At 42.7% G+C, this 17,831-nt stretch overlaps 1 protein-coding gene across 1 annotated transcript in view; it reads right to left on the reverse strand.

Annotated features, from left to right (window-relative positions):
• The window catches only part of LOC105182568 (uncharacterized), a 128,214-nt gene that overhangs the window by 39,152 nt on the left and 71,231 nt on the right, over positions 1 to 17,831 (reverse strand). The window contains exon 3 of the mRNA XM_025304691.1: positions 8,457 to 8,598. Within this exon, the coding sequence (XP_025160476.1) occupies positions 8,457 to 8,598 (142 nt within the window). The remainder of the gene's footprint in view (positions 1 to 8,456; positions 8,599 to 17,831) is intronic.

Genomic DNA, 17,831 nt, shown 5'->3' on the forward strand with positions numbered 1-17,831 from the left:
AAATACTTCCAGATCGTTTCGGATCGTATCGGCGATTTGTCGGGGCGGAGAGTAGAAACGTGAGACTTTTCACTCTACATTCTTGACCGATTAAAGTTTCGAGAGCCGTATAATAAATTTTACGAGCTACGCTCCCCCAACTCATTGAATTTCTCTTTCTTTCAATTACGTATGCAAGGATTTTATATTTTACCCGGGGACCATTAAAATTACAAGCGGGGGCGGTTAGACTTTTATTTCCCGAGACGGTTAAAATTAACGCTGAAATGTTTATCCTCCATCCTTCACACGTTCTCCTCTATCGGAAAGTGAAATCAGCTTCCCCTCCACCTCCCCCCCTCTCTCTCTCTCTCTTTCTCTCTTTTTTCAGGAGCTATCGAAAGAATCATTTCGTTCGCGCAGGACCACGACGAAGCCACCGCGATAACGGCGTCTATAAATCCTCACGGGGCGCGAGAGTGAAACACCCGATATATCCGAGCTCGCTTCTCGCCGCTCTTGATCCGGGAATAAAACACAAGCGCGCTTCGTCTCTGGACTCATGATTTTTACAAAAATGTGATACGTCGATATCGCGCTCGGCCGCGCTCGGAGGTATCGTCCGGAATCGCGTGAAAAATTCCTTGACGAGTAATCCCGCGACGACGAAAGTACTGATACCCGATACCGCTCGAGGAGAGAGTCTCGTCCGCGAAGTAATCCCCCGAAGGCAACGAGAGAGACTCCTCCGTGAGACTCAGCGGAGAAACCCGTTTTTTCCGCTTGGTCGGGGTTAGCCAGCGCTATTCGGTACGGAAGCTGTGCAGATGCGAAGGGCAGCGAGAGTTGTCGCGATGCTTCGGCAGCAGCTTCGATAACATTGCCGATGCGGGAGACACAGCGTGCAACAATCGCATCTTCCCTTCTCGCCGTATCATCACCGCAAAGCGATAGCAGGCGATAAATTTATCGCTTATTTATTATTCGATCTCTCGAAGCGAAATTTCGCAGAATGTAAAGCGACAGTCGGATCACTCGAATTTCAGTAATTTGTCATTCACGTAGAACGAATCCGCCGCTCTGAATCGTCGAGTAGATATTTTCACTCGAAATCTGAGGGAAACAAATCCGATGTATTCCTCTGTCACAAAAATTAATTAATTTCGCGCCAATTAATTGAAATATTCGCTCGTGCGGAGTCGAAATCTACTGTCAACTTATGTCTAAAGCATTCACTTTTAAGATATCAAGTGAGAATATTTTCGTATTATCGCTTTCAATCGCGCGTTTTCGCTCGTTTGGAGCAAGGAAATTTCGCTCCGAGAGATTTAGAGAACGTCGTATTAACTTTGACCGATCCAGCTCTTACTTTTAGCAAACAAATTTCTCAAGTGCGCGAGACGCGACGAAATGTGCGGCTGAAAGGAAAACATCTCTGATATGTAATCTTATGATTTTTCTTCTTGTGCAATGTGCAAGATAAATCTCTCCGGCGTTTTCCATTTTGTTTTGCACCTGACACTTCTACTTGCTGCAGCTTACGTACCACTTGTTATTTACGAGCCGTTATAAAGGGCCGCATTTATTATATTACATCTCTCGCGAAAAAATTCGCCGCGAATCGGAGAAAAGTCGATTCAACGGCCGAATCACTTTACGGTATTTATTTATTCGGCGAACGAGCCATTTCATGGTATTTACCTCTCCGTCGCTTGTCGGTGTCGGAGCACGCCTTTCCGAAGACCCACGGGAAAGCCCTGTTAATTAGAGCTTCGGAGTGAAGCGCGAGACGTAAGATCAGCGACAGAGTTCAGGGAAAGGGGGAGGGCAATGAAGAAACGAGGGTGCGGGAGAGCTTCTTCTCGATGCCGGGAATCTGCGCAGACATGACTTCAGCGGCAAAAGGAAGAGTGGCGCTGTCAGTTTGGCACGGTCGCGCATTTTCTGTCCTTTCTCCTTCCTGTGGAAGGATATATCCTCCGTGGAAACCGAGGATACTTACCGCAAGACGGAAGTACTTAATTTCGGAAAGTACACAAAAACACTCTCCCTCTCTCTCTCTCTCTCTCTCTCTCTCTCTCTCTCTCTCTCTCTCTCTCCCCCGAGTTTATTTATCTTTCTTTAGCCCTCGCTTTAGTTCTCTCCTTACCCCCTTCTCTCTCTTCCTCTCTTCACTGTCCTCTTCACTTCTCCCTTCATTTAATTCTCAAGCGCTCTTTATTAAGTTGAAAATTATAGCGGTTTTTTTTTATGTTATGCTGCATGTGACATATATATATATATATATATCCAATTTTTTATATATAATTATATAAAGAACTAGTTTCTTGAGAGAATACGACAGAAAAAAAATAACGGATAAAACGTTAAAATGCTAAAGAGTCTCTAAACATATTTACGTGCAAATATACGTACGTATATCCTGAAGGTTCGCGAGATTTCCTTTTATAGAACGAAGAGCATTATCTACTTATCTCACTCCACACCTCGCTATTTCTACTTATCCCGATAAAGCCGCTGGCGGTGAATTAATATTGCATAACACGAGCATTATCCTGGTATGGTACATTACCTACCACGAGAATAAAACGGCGCTCTCCACGTTCAAACCACTGAATAATGAAACAAGGATGAAGGAGATCGCGAGGCTCAGATCGACTGCAGTAAAACGCGAAAGATTGCAGGCAGCGAGGAAGCAGTACGGGAGGAAGCAGGATGGGAGTACAAATCGCGCGCGAAATTCAACATTCAACCCCATCTTCGAAACGAGACGACGAAACGCAGCCCCTTAGCTCACTGATATGATAAACAGCCAAAATGACAGCGGCATCCGCCCTTTTCCTCGATCCTCCACGGCCCTTCGAGAGTTAATCACGTCAGGCGGGTGGACCTTCTGATTAAAACGGCCCTCCGTCCCTTCTATTATTGTTATTAGAGGAGGCGGGTGCAGAGCACTCGAGAGAACCCGAGAGAGAGAGAGAGAGAGAGAGAGAGAGAGAGAGAGAGAGAGAGAGAGAGAGAGAGAGAGATAGTGTGTGTGTCTAAGTCACTACGTTGTGTGTACATATAGAACAACCGTGCGCAAGTGCGCGTGTCTTCCTAATCGTCGGAATTTTCGGGATTATTAAATGGCTGACGAGTCGGGAAATGAGCCTCGCGCTCGATTCGTCCCTTAATTAACTCTCGCGTCTCGTTATCAATCGCATACTGACGCACGTCGCCATAGAGAATTTTATTGAGCGCCAATGATATTTGCGCGTGACATTTAGGAAACATGAAGGTGGACGACTTTCCGATAATTATTCACTTCTCTGAATCGCATATAGTGACAATATTTTTGCAGCACAAATGGTAGTTGTCAAATACAGATAATCGACCGTTAAATCGGAAATTAATAATCTCGCAAACTTCAGACTTTTATTTCTCCCTCTCTCTCTCTCTCTCTCTCTCTCTCTCACATACGGCGATCTTGTTAGTCTCGCAAGTGGATGAAGCGCGACAGCTAGTGTAAAGTTTTTCGCGTGTCCACGGCGTCGTAAGTAACACTCGCCGAGATCGTATCGCTTTCAATCCTCGCTTTAAATTCTCAAGCGTCGTTAATCTTACACGAATGCTTACACGCTGTTGATAACCAAATCCATAGATTACATCCATACATTAGAACCAGTTTGGCGTCGTTCGCCGGTGAATCGGCCGGATAAATTGTACGCTCGAGTTTTTGATGTAAGGACTTACCGGGGGCCATTATCGAGGTGATTACGCGCGCCGAGTGCGCGTGCGCGCGCGCGCGCGCACGCGCACAAGCGCGAGCGAGCGAGCGCGTGTCTACGTGCGCACAAGGTTCGGCGAGCGACTTTCGTCCGGTCGCGCAACACATAACAAACCGGCGCTCGTCGTCGCCGTTACGCGCACATTCACACGCGACTCTCTTATTAAATCAGAAAATTCATTAAGACCGAGGTTTGGATTACGCTCGAAGGCTCGGTACTTAGCGAGAGGGCGGGACCCCCGTCGCCGTGGGCAGCGAGAGGAAGATCGTAAGGATTTAGAGCCGCTCGTAACGAGGCGACCCTCGTAACAAATTACAAATAGTGTCGTTGGCTCCTGACGAAGCGCCGGTATATAACTACGGTATCGGACGATGACTTCTTTCGAACTCGCGGCGAGCCAAGAAGATCGAGATATCGAGAGCTCATAACCGAAGAATAATCCGGTTGTGCGCACTGCGATCTATCTTCAGGGCGACCAATCATGCTAATAAAGCCGCCGGGCGTAAGTAATACGGGTCGATCGTAAATCTTCGCGATGCCGATGAATGCACGCGCCAGCATTGCGGTTGAAATGGCGGGAAAAAGCGATCGGGAAATCTCTCTTTCGTTGATGGTGCATTTTAGAAATAAATCTTTCTATTAGAGCGATGAGCGGAGAATGTTGACTAAAACGCTAATATAATGTGAGGCGCTCGATAATGTTCGATATCGCATACCATGCCTCTCTCTCTCTCTCTCTCTCTTTCTCTCTCTTTCTCTCTTTCTCTCTCTCCCAATATGTATATATATATGTATATATTTTTCGTGTTAATAGAAAATTATTTATCACCGCTTTTGAAAACTTCATATTAAAAATCTATAACTATTCAAACGCTTAAAGTATACGAACATGTATATGTATATGATAAGTTTATATATACATCCACTTTTCTCAGTCCTCGTCCACACCTCTTTCTTTTCCTTCCTCCCCATTTGTTACTCCATTTAATTCTCAGGCTTAAATTAAATTAAAAATTGCAACTGTTCTTCTCACATGTCATGCTGACAAGCGATATATTTATCTTTCGATACAGTTGTAATTATATAATTATACACATAAGAAACTATTTCGATGGTCAGGTCTACAGTATAAAAATGAAATGGAGAAACAAAAAGAATAAATATATATTGATAAAATAAATATGTGTTATTATTGTCACTGTGGGAAGTGTGCTATATTTTTGAGTGAATTCCCCCGACTGAATTGATAACACTGAAATAACGTCAAAGATAAAATTACACCTCTTGGAGAGGACTCACGATTATAATTTCATTAAGTTTAGGCGTGTATTTTCCCGCTGTTGTTATACCTGCGGAAGAAGCATAAGATTTCTCTTTCGCCTTGACTTCGCACGTTTCGCGATAATATCAATGTGTATTTTTCCATGGCTCGCGTCTCAAGATTCAAGTAGCACTTCAAGACTCAGTGTTTGCATCTGGCACTCGACTCGCGGGGGATTCGCAATTCGTCATGCCGCGATAATGCGCATTGTTGCACCTTGCGTACCTCCGCCAGGGGCACGTCGCGTGCTGTGCACACACAGGTGCGCGTAGTCGAGTCATCGGCGCAACAAGCCGCGCGCGCGCACGCCGAGAAACACGCAACTGAGACATTACGTAAGGTCGTTGCAACGAGGGGAAAAAGAGCAGCGGGGAAGGTGGCATGGAAAGGAGTAGCGAGAAGCAGATCGCGCCATGGGGATGCACAGGCAGCCGGGGAGGGGGGGGGAAGGGGGGAGAGGAAGGGCGGGAAGAAGTGGAAATAATGAGTTCGCACGGCGCGACCGGACCCGCTTCGACGCGTTACAAAACGAGTCTTAGCCGCAGGCAATGATTGCTGCCTTGCGCGGGCTAATAGCACCCGCGAACATAACGAAGGGTTATGTGGATCACGAGTTTGTTATTGGCTCGCTTAATGACCCGTCCTCGCTCGTTCTACCTGTCCGAAGCGCAGTTCGATGCGCGCCACGCCGAGCCGTCAACGACATAACTGGTCTCACCGTGTATGGGGTGTCGGCATAACCCGAATTTACGAACACGCAGGTGTCAGCGCGCGGGTGCATGGGAGAAAAGGGACGTACATGCGAAGAGAAACGGATTTGGGACGATGACATTGTGTGACTCTTGAACCGTCTCTCGACATCGTTAAAGAGACTAAACAAACCGTCTGCATGGCGCGATACACAATGTGCCTTCAGACAATTATGAAATATATCCTTTCTTTCCACATGTTAATTTCCAAAGTAATAATCAGTCGCGAGATTCATGACGAAATTAAGCGGGATCAAATTTTAATACAATTAATCGAGTAATTCATAAGCAGCTTGAATGAAAGAATTCGTTATAGAATTTTGACAAAGTTTCCAATTTCATGAAAACTGCGTGAATTACTATTACAAAACAGGTCGTATAAAATAAATATGAGTTACCTCTGTTGCTTGACGATTTCTCATACTTTCCCTCGTATCTGTTGTAAGTCAGATCGTGCATCAAGAAAACGGTATAAAAATTTAATGAAGGAACTGTGAAAAGACATGAGATGTACGCGGAATTGAAAAGAGTCAAGTGATGTGCGATTTTCTCTTCATTCGCTCATTTGTACGCTTCTCATGAGCAATCGTTGAAAAGCGGCATGATAAGACGGGGAGGATCTTAATGATAATTAGATCGTCGGATTTACGGGTATTTCGGCATTCATTCGTGCTTATAAATTTACATTTTGCAAAAAGTAACTGGATCACGTGCGGTCTGAGCTGGTTTCAAGCTAGCCTTGGAATCAAAGACACACAGAATGTTTGAGTGGCTCGGTTAGTGACTCTAATGAGACACTCGAGTCGGCGCTGTGTGTGTGATTTATTTCCGCAAGATTCAAAACGTCAGTAACATCGACGCGACGACTCGTCCGCCTTAATGCATCATAAGATCCGTCTGATATTTACGCTTCCCGAAGGGCGACAGAAATCGCGTAACGATTAATCAAGACTTCGCTTTTATGACAAGTAAACACTCGAAGCTTAATGTGTTTGTCACATTTTCTGATAAAAAGGAATGTTAAATGCATAAGTTCGCTATAAAACTGTATCTTGTCTTGTTTTCCGAGTAAACTGTAAACGTTGGCTTAGAAACTGAAATACAATTTTTCTCCGTTCTTACGACGGATGACAAACGAAATATATCTTAGGAGTGCCTACAAGTCAATCAAATATTTCCAAACGAAATGCATTTAAAGGTCAAAAAGCGCACTTAAAGATCTATAAACAAAAGTTTTATTTCTTAGTCAGTGAGGTAATAAATTGAATACTTCATCCAAATAACACCAGGAAAATACTGCTTATATTCTGTAGAAAATACTGTTGTCTTCAATATTTTCTATACTGAAACTACTGAAAATATTATGTCTTGTCTTGTTTTCCGAGTAAACTGTAAACGTTGGCTTGAGAAACTGAAATTCAATTTTTCTCCGTTCTCGACGGATAACAAACGAAATATACGTATCTTAGGAGCTAGTGCCTATAAGTAATCAATTGTTCCAAAACGAAATGCATTTAAAGGTCAAAGAGCACATTTAAAAATCTACAAACAAAGATTTTATTTCTTAGTTGGTGATACAATACAATAAATTGAATATTTCATCCAAATAACACACCAAAGAAATGCTATTTATATTAGTTTTCAATCAATAACGTAACAAGTTAAATATCTTATCCAAACAGCACGCCAAGAAAATACTGTTTATATAAATTAGATAGTTTTACTAGACTGCTGAAATATATAAACTGATAAAAAGAAGCTCATAAAAACTTGATTGAACCAGTGTGTTCTTTTTACATGCATAAATGTCTGAAAGTAACGCATTTGCCTGAAGCTCCTCTTACACGTTTCTTGCTGTCCCAAGTCGCATCACTGAGCACATCTAAATGTATTAAATCCCAAGTTAACACGTTTAAGCGTGTTAAATGACGCGAGAAAACAGCAAGAAGCGTGTAAAAAGAACCTTGGCCAAAACGACACATTTAAAGTTTAAAGTGTACTTATGTGGGTACACACACACACACACACACACACACACACACACACTCCTAATATCTACCAGATTCCGAATACTCGTCATGTGTATGTCTCACAGAAATTACATAAAAACCGGGAAACAGTTTAACGCAGAATCTCGCGAGTCATTTCGTCGCGTCGTAAAAACTTGTCGCCAGTTTGCCGGCGGCCATTTTACAGACTAAACGACGTGCTCCGCGATATCGTAAAGACATTCCCGCCAACAAACAGTACCGTGGAAATCCCAAACGCTGTCTCGTCGGCGTTCCAAGAGATCTCGCGCGCTATATCGGCGCGAGACCGACCTGGGTTCTCTAGCCAGAAATCGCAGAAATAGTCCGGGCGAGTTAGAAACTCCGCGTTTCGACTTCCTCGTAACGGCGGCGGCGGTAGCAGAGATGTAGTGCGAGCGCATTTCCACCCAATAAATTAATCACGAAACTTTCCCAATGTTGAAGTCCGGCCGCAAACTAATTTGTTGGCCGGCTCGGAAAGAGCGCGCGCGAGCATGCACCCCCCCCTCACCCCACGTGTGCACCCCCCTCCGTATCGCAGGCCGAGAGGATAATGGGCGCACGTGCGCGGAGCCGGCGCATAATCATTGCATTTATATTCACTCACCATCGATATTAGACGAGGATTGATCCACGCCTGCTGCATGTTATCGTCGAGGTACCGCTTCGCTATCCGGGCAATGTTCTCGTGCGGCTCTTTCCTCGGCGCAGCCACGGCGGTGGGCGGAACGACGACGTTGGCATTGTTCCTGAAACAGAAACGGATGAACACATGAGAGCGTCGATCTGACGCCGATTCGAAAGCGCGACTGTGATTATTACCGTGCTGCACGGTAATTGGAACGTTCGCCACGACGGGGGATTTTTTCGTCATCAAGTAGGCTCAGGTAGGCGGAGAGAACCCGATGATAGGACGAGGAACAGTACATGATCTTGACTGAAAGCACGGCATAGCTTCGAGAAGTCGTGACGGGTCGGAACGACGAGGTCCATTTCTTGTGTGTGTTGTACTTTAAATGTGTATGCGTACATATATGTGTCGCGTATATGTTATCTATAGGATATTTAACGTAACGAATTTTTTAGAGGCTTTCAACGGTTTAAGAAAAAGGTTGTTTAAGGTTACGCAAGGTTATATAATTATTAAAGGCGAGCATTCATTTGTTTCACGCAAACTACTACTTGCAATAAAAAAATTTGAAAAACATTTCATAGAAAATCAACATCGTCTTGAATTCTTTTCAATGGCACTATGTAATTCTTTTCATAAATAATATTGTAGAAGGGACGGATACAACGCACTATTAGAAATGTCACTTTTACATTACTTTTACATTAAATATCTAATTTGCAGCATCATTTTAAGCAGTAGTGCTTATAGGACTTATCCTACTAGAAATGTAAACGTAAAAGCCAAAAATTGTCTTTAAATTATTTCCGCATTATAAACACGTAATATTTATCGTCGTAGATGAGGAAACTTTAAGACGAATCCAACGCGCTATTAGATATTATCTATAACAATAACTAATTATAAGATATATAACTAATATAAGAAAAACTATAATTTATATAAGCACATGTTCAAGTTGCTTGTCTTCTTATGCAACGCAAAAAATACATATTGCATTCCAGTATATATAAATATTATTTGTTGCAAGCATTTCATAAGTTTATACCTCATCAAATCTATCACAAGTTCGTCACAAGCATCAAATGTATTCTAAATATTTTTTCATATTAAATATTAATCTCCTCGTAAGCCCATAAAAATGTAGTTTATATTTTTCTTATACAGAGAATATAAATTTTATAATATTCTTGAAAAAAGGTATAGATTCTTCTTTTGTGAGCATGACAATGAGCTTTCTTAATTTGTGCTACGAAAATACTTTAAAAGTATCGTTAAGGAAATATCCCTTAACAAAGATAACCGTTACTTGAAAGAAAAAAAAAAAATAAAGTAAATAATCGCTTTTCTTGGTAACGGAATATTTTTTGTTGCTTATAAAACGCAGAACAAACCACGTCCAAAGTACAAAAACTCGCTGTGCTATTTCGTTTCTGTGGCCCCTGACTGTCACGATTTATCGACGATTTTACGACGATAGTACTTTGCAAGATAGATGTCATTGTTGGAATCATAGTTGACGTCGAGTTTGCCGAGGCATTTCGGTGAACGACATCAGGTCACTTACGCGAGCATGAAATTCTCGGCATGTGTGGAGCGACTTCAAAGTCCAAGCACGTGTGTCTCTGCTATGGAGCAGAGGAACGTCCTCGTACGACTGAAACGCGCTCTTCGATTTGCCTAAAGTACGTCAGAACGTGCCTGAATTTCCTCCGTCGTCGTAACGCACACGGCATATATCTCCGTGCCATCGATACAGCGCGCTCGCGATGCGCGATAACGACCGTTAATCTCTCGCGCGCCAAACTCGACGCGCAGAGAGAGAGAGAGAGAGAGAGAGAGAGAGAGAGAGAGAGAGAGCTGGTACCAGGCGTACCTTTATTTGCCGATGCTTTATAAAAGTTCGAAAAGCATTTAAAATTGCATTATTCACCACAGCGAGTATCCGCGAAAATATCGAGTCATCTGTTAAATCGTGGGAAGGACTTTAAAGATGGATGCAAATTGCACATGTCAGAAGCGTGCCCGCATACACAATGTTGCCGTAAATCACATTACGTCGGGTCTACCGCGAGAGAGAAAAGGAAGGAAAAAGAAGTAAAGAGAAGAAGAAGAGAGAGATAGATAGATAGATAGAGAGAGAGAGAGAGAGAGAGAGAGAGAGAGAGAGAGAGAGAGAAGGGGGGGGAGGAGGATAGGGAACGAAAAGCGTGTAAAGTAAAACCTTCCGAACGCTTAATCGCAATTTGATCGTTAAACAACCGTCTTGCTTGTTTCTGCCTGACGGAGAGATCGCTCGGTAGCGAGATAAATTGAATGCAAATTGCGCTTAGACTCGATCGACAATAGTGAAATCTGGGTAATGACGGGCTGTGCACGGCGTTCTCGGCCGCGCAGCGTTAACTGCTATTATTTACTTGGATGAATTATTAACGTGAACGACGTTTGACGGAGAATAGCAATCTACACGCAGGACGGGCGAGGGGGTGTGCGGGGCATTGTGGGGCAGGAGGCCACGAAATTAACGGTCTCCTGCGCCACGGCGATGTATCAAACTGAATCTATTGTGCAAGCGCCACACCATTGCCACCGTCACCGGCCATCACCAGCCGCCAGATTGCACGTTGCACGACGTAGAAACGGCTGGGAATGAGGAGGAGGTCGATACGATACGTATCTCTGACCACGAGGGATCATTATAACGTGCAGCCGCGACCGCCGGTATCGACGTCTTGATTGGATTAGCGCAACAATATCCAGGGGGAGAGAGAGAGAGAGAGAGAGAGAGAGAGAGAGAGAGAACAAAAAAAAGGAGCAAATACAGAGGGAGAGGGAAAGAAAGAGAGAAAAAACGGAAAAGAAAGGAGCGAAGGAAAGAGAGAGAGAGAGAGAGAGAGGGCGAGTTTGAAAAAAATAAGGGCATACCGAGTATTAATTCTGCGGTGGCAGCTATTCGAGTAAAATTGCCGTTGTAACTGGAAACGGGTAAAATTATTCAAATCTACGGACACGCGAGGCTCATATTAACTGGCAAGTTAGTCGTAACACACAATATAACTAGGTTATTAGGATTTCCTGATCATATGCATTACTGAATAATATTATTGATATAATTATTTAAAGAGAGATAGGATCGAACGACGTGTTAAATTAATAATCGGTCTCCCTCGCTGTGATAATTTTATATTAATGTGTTTAGTAATGTGTGCGATTGTAAAATAGTAATAACGAATGAGTGGCACTGCGTGTTAAGACTATTTCTTATCTTTTATTTATTTCTTCATTCTTCTTTACTTAACGGTATAATAATTCTTTCGGCGCTATAAAAAATAATTCTGTCGATTATTGGTTACATTCGAAAGGATTTTTATTTATGCTGGTATGGTTGTGCAAAGAGACGGGCGACTTTTGGACGAAAAAATTGAGCAGCAGTATTAACATCTCTCGCGAACCGAGGATCAATATTAACTTCTCTCACACTCGGGAAGCTTCAGGATATCTAAACAAGACGTAAGATCCGTAGCCGATCCTTCACACATCGTCCGTACGACCCAGGAGAAAGTGGAGTCGTATGAAAATTTCCTTGTACTAATCTCTTACGATTACAAGACGCTATTATTCACATGCATTTTAATGACGCGAGGCGCGCTCTGGCGTAGCCAGACAGTGACTGAATTCCCCATCGTGCGTTCACAATTATCCCATTAATCCCCAGGTGGGTTACACCGCGCGCACAGGTGTACTTTTTTAACTTCCTCGCAGCGTCTTCAAGGCTCGCGCACGGTCCGTACGCGGCATTGCTTCGCGCAGAATTAATTATCCGTCTATCCCGCGGCATGTTGCACCGAAATTTACGTCCGCCGTTTATTTCTACCAGGGCCGGCCCGAGAAAGGGCGCAACGGGCCGTACGAACTGGGTCATGAGAACCAAACGATCACTCGTAAGCGGGGAAATCTTCATTGAAAATCGCCGTTTGTAAGATAAATCGACTTCGTAGGACTCTCGTCGACGTCTCGAAGCATGTACAATCCCGTCGAGACGAAAAGAAAGGCACACACGCGAGAGCGCGACCGATCGATATCCGTCGCACATTCTCCAAATGCTAATCAAAAATTACATGCGATTTCTTTTCCACGTCTACTAGGCTCATCAACCGTACATGTTACGTAAAATTCAATGTAACAAATTATACAGGGTGCTCATTTAAAAACTTTCCAGTTAATTATCTCGAAAACTATGAGAGGCTTATAAATTAAAAAGGATTAAAAAAGGCTAAAACACGTGTTCCATGATTTCGAATGGGAAAGAGAATGGTATTATCAGTTTTTTATTTGGAGGGCATTTTCGAGGGCATTTTCAGTTGAAGGTAAATTTAATTTTTTTAAATAGAAAGCCCAATTTTTTATTATCTTCTCTCTTTTTTTTTATTATTCTTCTTTTTCTACCAATTAATTTTAACAACTTTTGTCTGAAATATTTTTTTATTTGCCTAATATTTTTTGAAATATTTAAGGAAAACTTGGTAACTTTTTCAACATTTAACTTATGATATTTCGTTAACTATTCGTCGAAAGAAAAAATAGTATCAGACTTTTTTTACTTTAATTACTATCAAGAATATATTACTATAATAGCGCCCTAACTTTTGTTAATTTAATAATTTTGAAATTTTCAAAGGTCGATAAGTCAATAAAAGTTACTATTATAGTAATATATCCTTGATAGTAAATAAAGTAAAAAAGTCCAATACGAAATTTTTTCTTTCGACGAATAGTTAACGAGATATCGTAAGTTAAATGTTGAAAAAGTTATCAAGTTTCCCTTAAACGTTTAAAAAAATATTAGGCAGATGAAAAAATGTTTCAGACAAAAGCTGTTAAAATTAATTGGCAGAAAAAGAACATATAATAAAAAATTGGGCTTTCTATTTCAAAAAACTAAATTGACCTTCAGCTGACCTTGAAAATGCCCTCCAAATAAAAAACTGATAACGCCATTCTCTTTCCCCTTCAAAATCACGGAACACGTGTTTCAGCTTTTTCTAATACCTTCCATAGCTTTCGAGATAATTAGCTGGAAAGTTTTCGAATGAACATCCTGTATGCGGCGAATCTCGCTGCGGTGCGGCGTTCGCTCATTTTCTACCTTTCCTCAAGGTTCGCGCCACCCTCGGTCGCTCCTGCCTCCAGTATCCGTACGGGCCCGCGCACAATGCATACCTATGAATAATCGCGCGCCCGCGCGTGTATATACAAACGTTACGAAACACGCATTCGCATTGAATGGAGAGTTCCTCGGCACGAAGCGCTGTTTAAGCGAAGTGCGCGCGACCGGAGCGAGCGGGGGCTGAGACGCTGATACGCCGTGGATATCCCATAAGTGAATTATGAGAGTTTATCGCGACTCCGTCGCCCGTGCCTGCTGTCGTGGCGCAGCTGCCGGTTTAGGCCTTCCCGGATGAAATTATTGCCGGGATCCCTCGAAACCGTCTAAATTATTGGCCCGGCCACGGATCAGCACCTCGAGCACCTTAAAGACGCAAGCGCACACTTCGGATCGGCGCGGGTTCCAGCGCGGGGGAATAAGGTAAACATCCCGGTATTCGACCACTTTGAAGAAAAATATTTATTATTTATTTTAACAATAATGAATGAAAGTAATAATTATTGTAAAAAAATTCCAATATTTGATGATTAGCTGGAAAAAAGTATATCCAATTTCATTTCTTTTGTATTAAAATAAAAATTAATTAAATAAGTATGCACTTATAGCTTGACAAAATAATGGTCAATCGTTAATAAATTCATTAAGAGATAACACGCATATTTATATTACTTCCCGTTAGCACGTACTAATTTTCTAACTGCGGTGAGACAAATTATATCCGAACATTGAACCATAACCTATTTCAATTGTCCGGTCATTGATGTGCTTCATTACTTGTATAAATATTTCATTAATAATATATATATATATATATATACATTGGTTTAAATCATTTGTCTCTGCTTGAGGGAATGTTGAGTTTTCGAATAAGTGCAAATATTTATATCAAAACTATTCTTAATATTATATATTGTTTCTTTTATACAACAAGCTACGCTTAAATGTCCGGTCACTGGAACATTTATCTTACATGCGCGTTCGCGAATAGCGAGCAATTCGCTCGCTTACGTACGATCGGCCGATATCTCCTCTTTCCACGGCGAGTCTACCTTCTTCTTAAAGCAAGGATACGAGCGTGGTAGAAGTCGTTTTCTTCTCCTCTCCCTTTTCTGTCCCCGCTATCTACTTAATCATAACATTCTCTTTTCTGCGGCAGCGGCTAACGAGGATAATCTCACGGATAAAATGTGGGCCAAGCGTATAAAATTTGGCATTTTATTTCGACGAGCAATGGCGCGCGCGAAGCCGAATATCGCGGGGAAACGGGGAGAAAGGGGATTCCCGAAGCATGTTACATTGCTCTCGATATTCGAGGCGCTCTCGCGTGCGACTCGGAGACAAATAAAAGCGAAGATCCCGGAACGTGCATTTGCCGGCCGTGTTTGTTAACGCAAGTTTTGACAGCTGTACTTATCGTAGAAAAATGTTTGCTCGCCGCCGGCAGAGCTCGAGAGCTTGTTTGGGTCGAATATGAAGAAACGGACATCTTCTCCTTTTATACATAAATCCGTGAATGCATCTTCACATAGCTCTTGTAACATCGCGATCGTACAAATCGCTGTTTCTCTTTGTAAAATAAAAATCGGTAATAGAATAAAGTCACGGGATATGCGTGACTGCGCGATTCCGTCAGTGTTAAACTCGAGTTCTTATGGTTCGTATGTGTCGAAGCGACGATTAAATTACAATCGAAAATGCAGTCGGTACGATTGATATTTTTTATTATTTCCGACTCAAGCAAGACGATTTGAACACGTGAGCCTTTCGAGAGACGCGCTACGACAACGGTCATTAATCGATCATTCGTCCCGTCCGAATCGCCCATTATCGACACGTTGACGTAACTATTTCCGAGACGCTCGGGAAGGCGAAGGTGGAACACGGCACTTCCCTATTCTCGTATAAGGCGCAGCGAAGATAAGTGTGGGAGTTAATAACGCGGAGGATGAAAAAGTAGCCATCTGCGATGCGAGCGTGAGGCACGAGCGAAGGAGAAGCGGGATAAAGAGAGAGAGAGAGAGAGAGAGAGAGAGAGAGAGAGAGAGAGAGAGAGAGAGAAGCAAGATCGGGGGACCACGACGGGAAGATAATCTTCAGGACTACGCGCACTCCTCCTTTTGCTCGTTTCCGCGAGTTTTACGGAACCTCCTCGCCGATGCTCGAGAAGACGGCCAACGGACAAAATCCGAAACGCCGCCGGTGAGCCGAGCCGAGCCGAGCCGAGTTCGCGCCGCGCCGTTACCGCTCCCCTTAAATCTCCGTAAATGCGTCGCGGTCGCCTTGTCCCCCTGTTTTCTGCAGGTGTATCTCCCTATACAAACCCCTCGAGACGGTTCTCACGGAAATCCGCGCCGGCCGCTGAATGAAAATTCACGGTAGACTTGTAAAACTTACCTCGCCACGCCCCGCCTAGCGGCCGCGAGCAATGGAACGGGCGAAACGAAAATGTACGGTGGCGCTCTGCCCTTTGTCAAAAACAACGACTCTTGCACGGCGAGACTATTCAGCGGAACACCCCGCGAATGACTTTAACCCTTCGCCGTCTTGTGTCGAGTTTGTCCCGACAAGACGCGTCTCGTTCCAGCTGATGATGCGAAACCAATGTTTTACTCATTGCTACTCATTGATTGATGATAAATATTAGGTGTACAAATATGAATAATCCAAACTTTTTTAAGCGGCTAAGAAATTAAGTTTCAAATAATCAAATTTTCCGGCTCTTTTACGATTATGTAGTATTGACACATGTAGCTATTAAAATTACAATTATTAAAAATTACATTTAGCACAGCGGAAGGCTTAATATAATCTGAAAAATTATTCAGTTCAGTACAGTCAAAAATGGCAACAAATAGACGCATATCCGACACTGCATTCTTTATGAATTCCAATAAGGAAAAAATGCTGCAAGAGCATGCGAATCGATTTGTTCCTTTCTCGGTGAAAGTGTTGTATCGTGCGTTTTGTGTGTGTGTGCATTTTGATTTAGACAGTTTAAAAGCGGCGACTTCAGTTTGAGTGTCAAAGAAGGTCCTGGAGGCCGTCGGAAGTCCGGCAACAATGATTTGGTTCAACTGCTCGCTGAGAATTCAGCACAAACGTAAAAAGAGCTTGCAGAGCAGTTAAGAGTAACGCAGCAAACTATTTCCAAACATCTACACGTGATGGGGAAGATTCAGAAAGAAGGAAAATGGGTTCCGCATGAACTCACTAAAGCCAACAGAGATCAAAGAGTGGCAGTGTGTCTTTCTCTTCTCAATAAGCAGCGTCGAAAGTCTTTCTTGTGGAAAATTGTTACTCTATGACAATCTGAAACCCAGAAAGTTATGGGTAAATCCCAGCGAACCATCATCGGTCGCAAAGCCAAAACACTTCGGAAAGAAGATTCTACTCTGTATTCGGTGAGATATGAAGGGTGTGATTTATTATGAGTTATCAAAACCGAATGTAACAATTACTGCGAACCGTTATCAACGCCAATTAATCCGTTTGAGTCGAGAATTAAAACGAAAACGCCCGTATAGTGACAAAGGGGAACGTTCTGTGAAATCGTTGCATAATAACGCTAAGCCACACATTGCTTCTACGACAAAAGACACCATAATGAGTCTTGGTTGAGACGTTTCGCAGTATTCACGACGTATTCACCAGACATCGCTCCTACTGATTACCACTTGTTCCGGTCGATGCAACATGCTTTGTTCGATACGCGTTTCAAATTAGTGGATGAGATTCGAAAATGGCTTGACGACTTTATCGTGTCTGAAGACACAACATTTTTCCGACATGGAATTCATCAGCTGTCTGAGGGATGGTTTAAAGTTATAGAAAACAACGGCGAATACTTTGATTGGCAAATCTGTTTTACTTCCTTTGAAAGTAAACCTTTTAATTAGCCTTAAATTTAGCTGAAAATTTTGGACTATTCATTTGTACCGCTAATAAATGAAATTTTCATCGATCAGTCGAGAACAAAGGTAGGAAATGATTTAGACTACGAGGGGTTAATGCGACGAGCTTGAGTCGAGCGATCGAGATTTGTTCTGTGCGTTCGATTCGCCGAGGAATTCCTCATTTTTTTCATCGTTCATTGATACGAGCGATAAACATACCGTTTCTAATTAAAAAAAAAAATCGTCTCAACGAAGCACCGTCTCAGTCTCGATGTCATCAGAGGAAAGAAA

The sequence above is a fragment of the Harpegnathos saltator genome, unplaced genomic scaffold (genome assembly GCF_003227715.2).
Source record: "Harpegnathos saltator strain DR-91 unplaced genomic scaffold, Hsal_v8.6 scaffold639, whole genome shotgun sequence".
Lineage (NCBI taxonomy): Eukaryota > Metazoa > Arthropoda > Insecta > Hymenoptera > Formicidae > Harpegnathos > Harpegnathos saltator.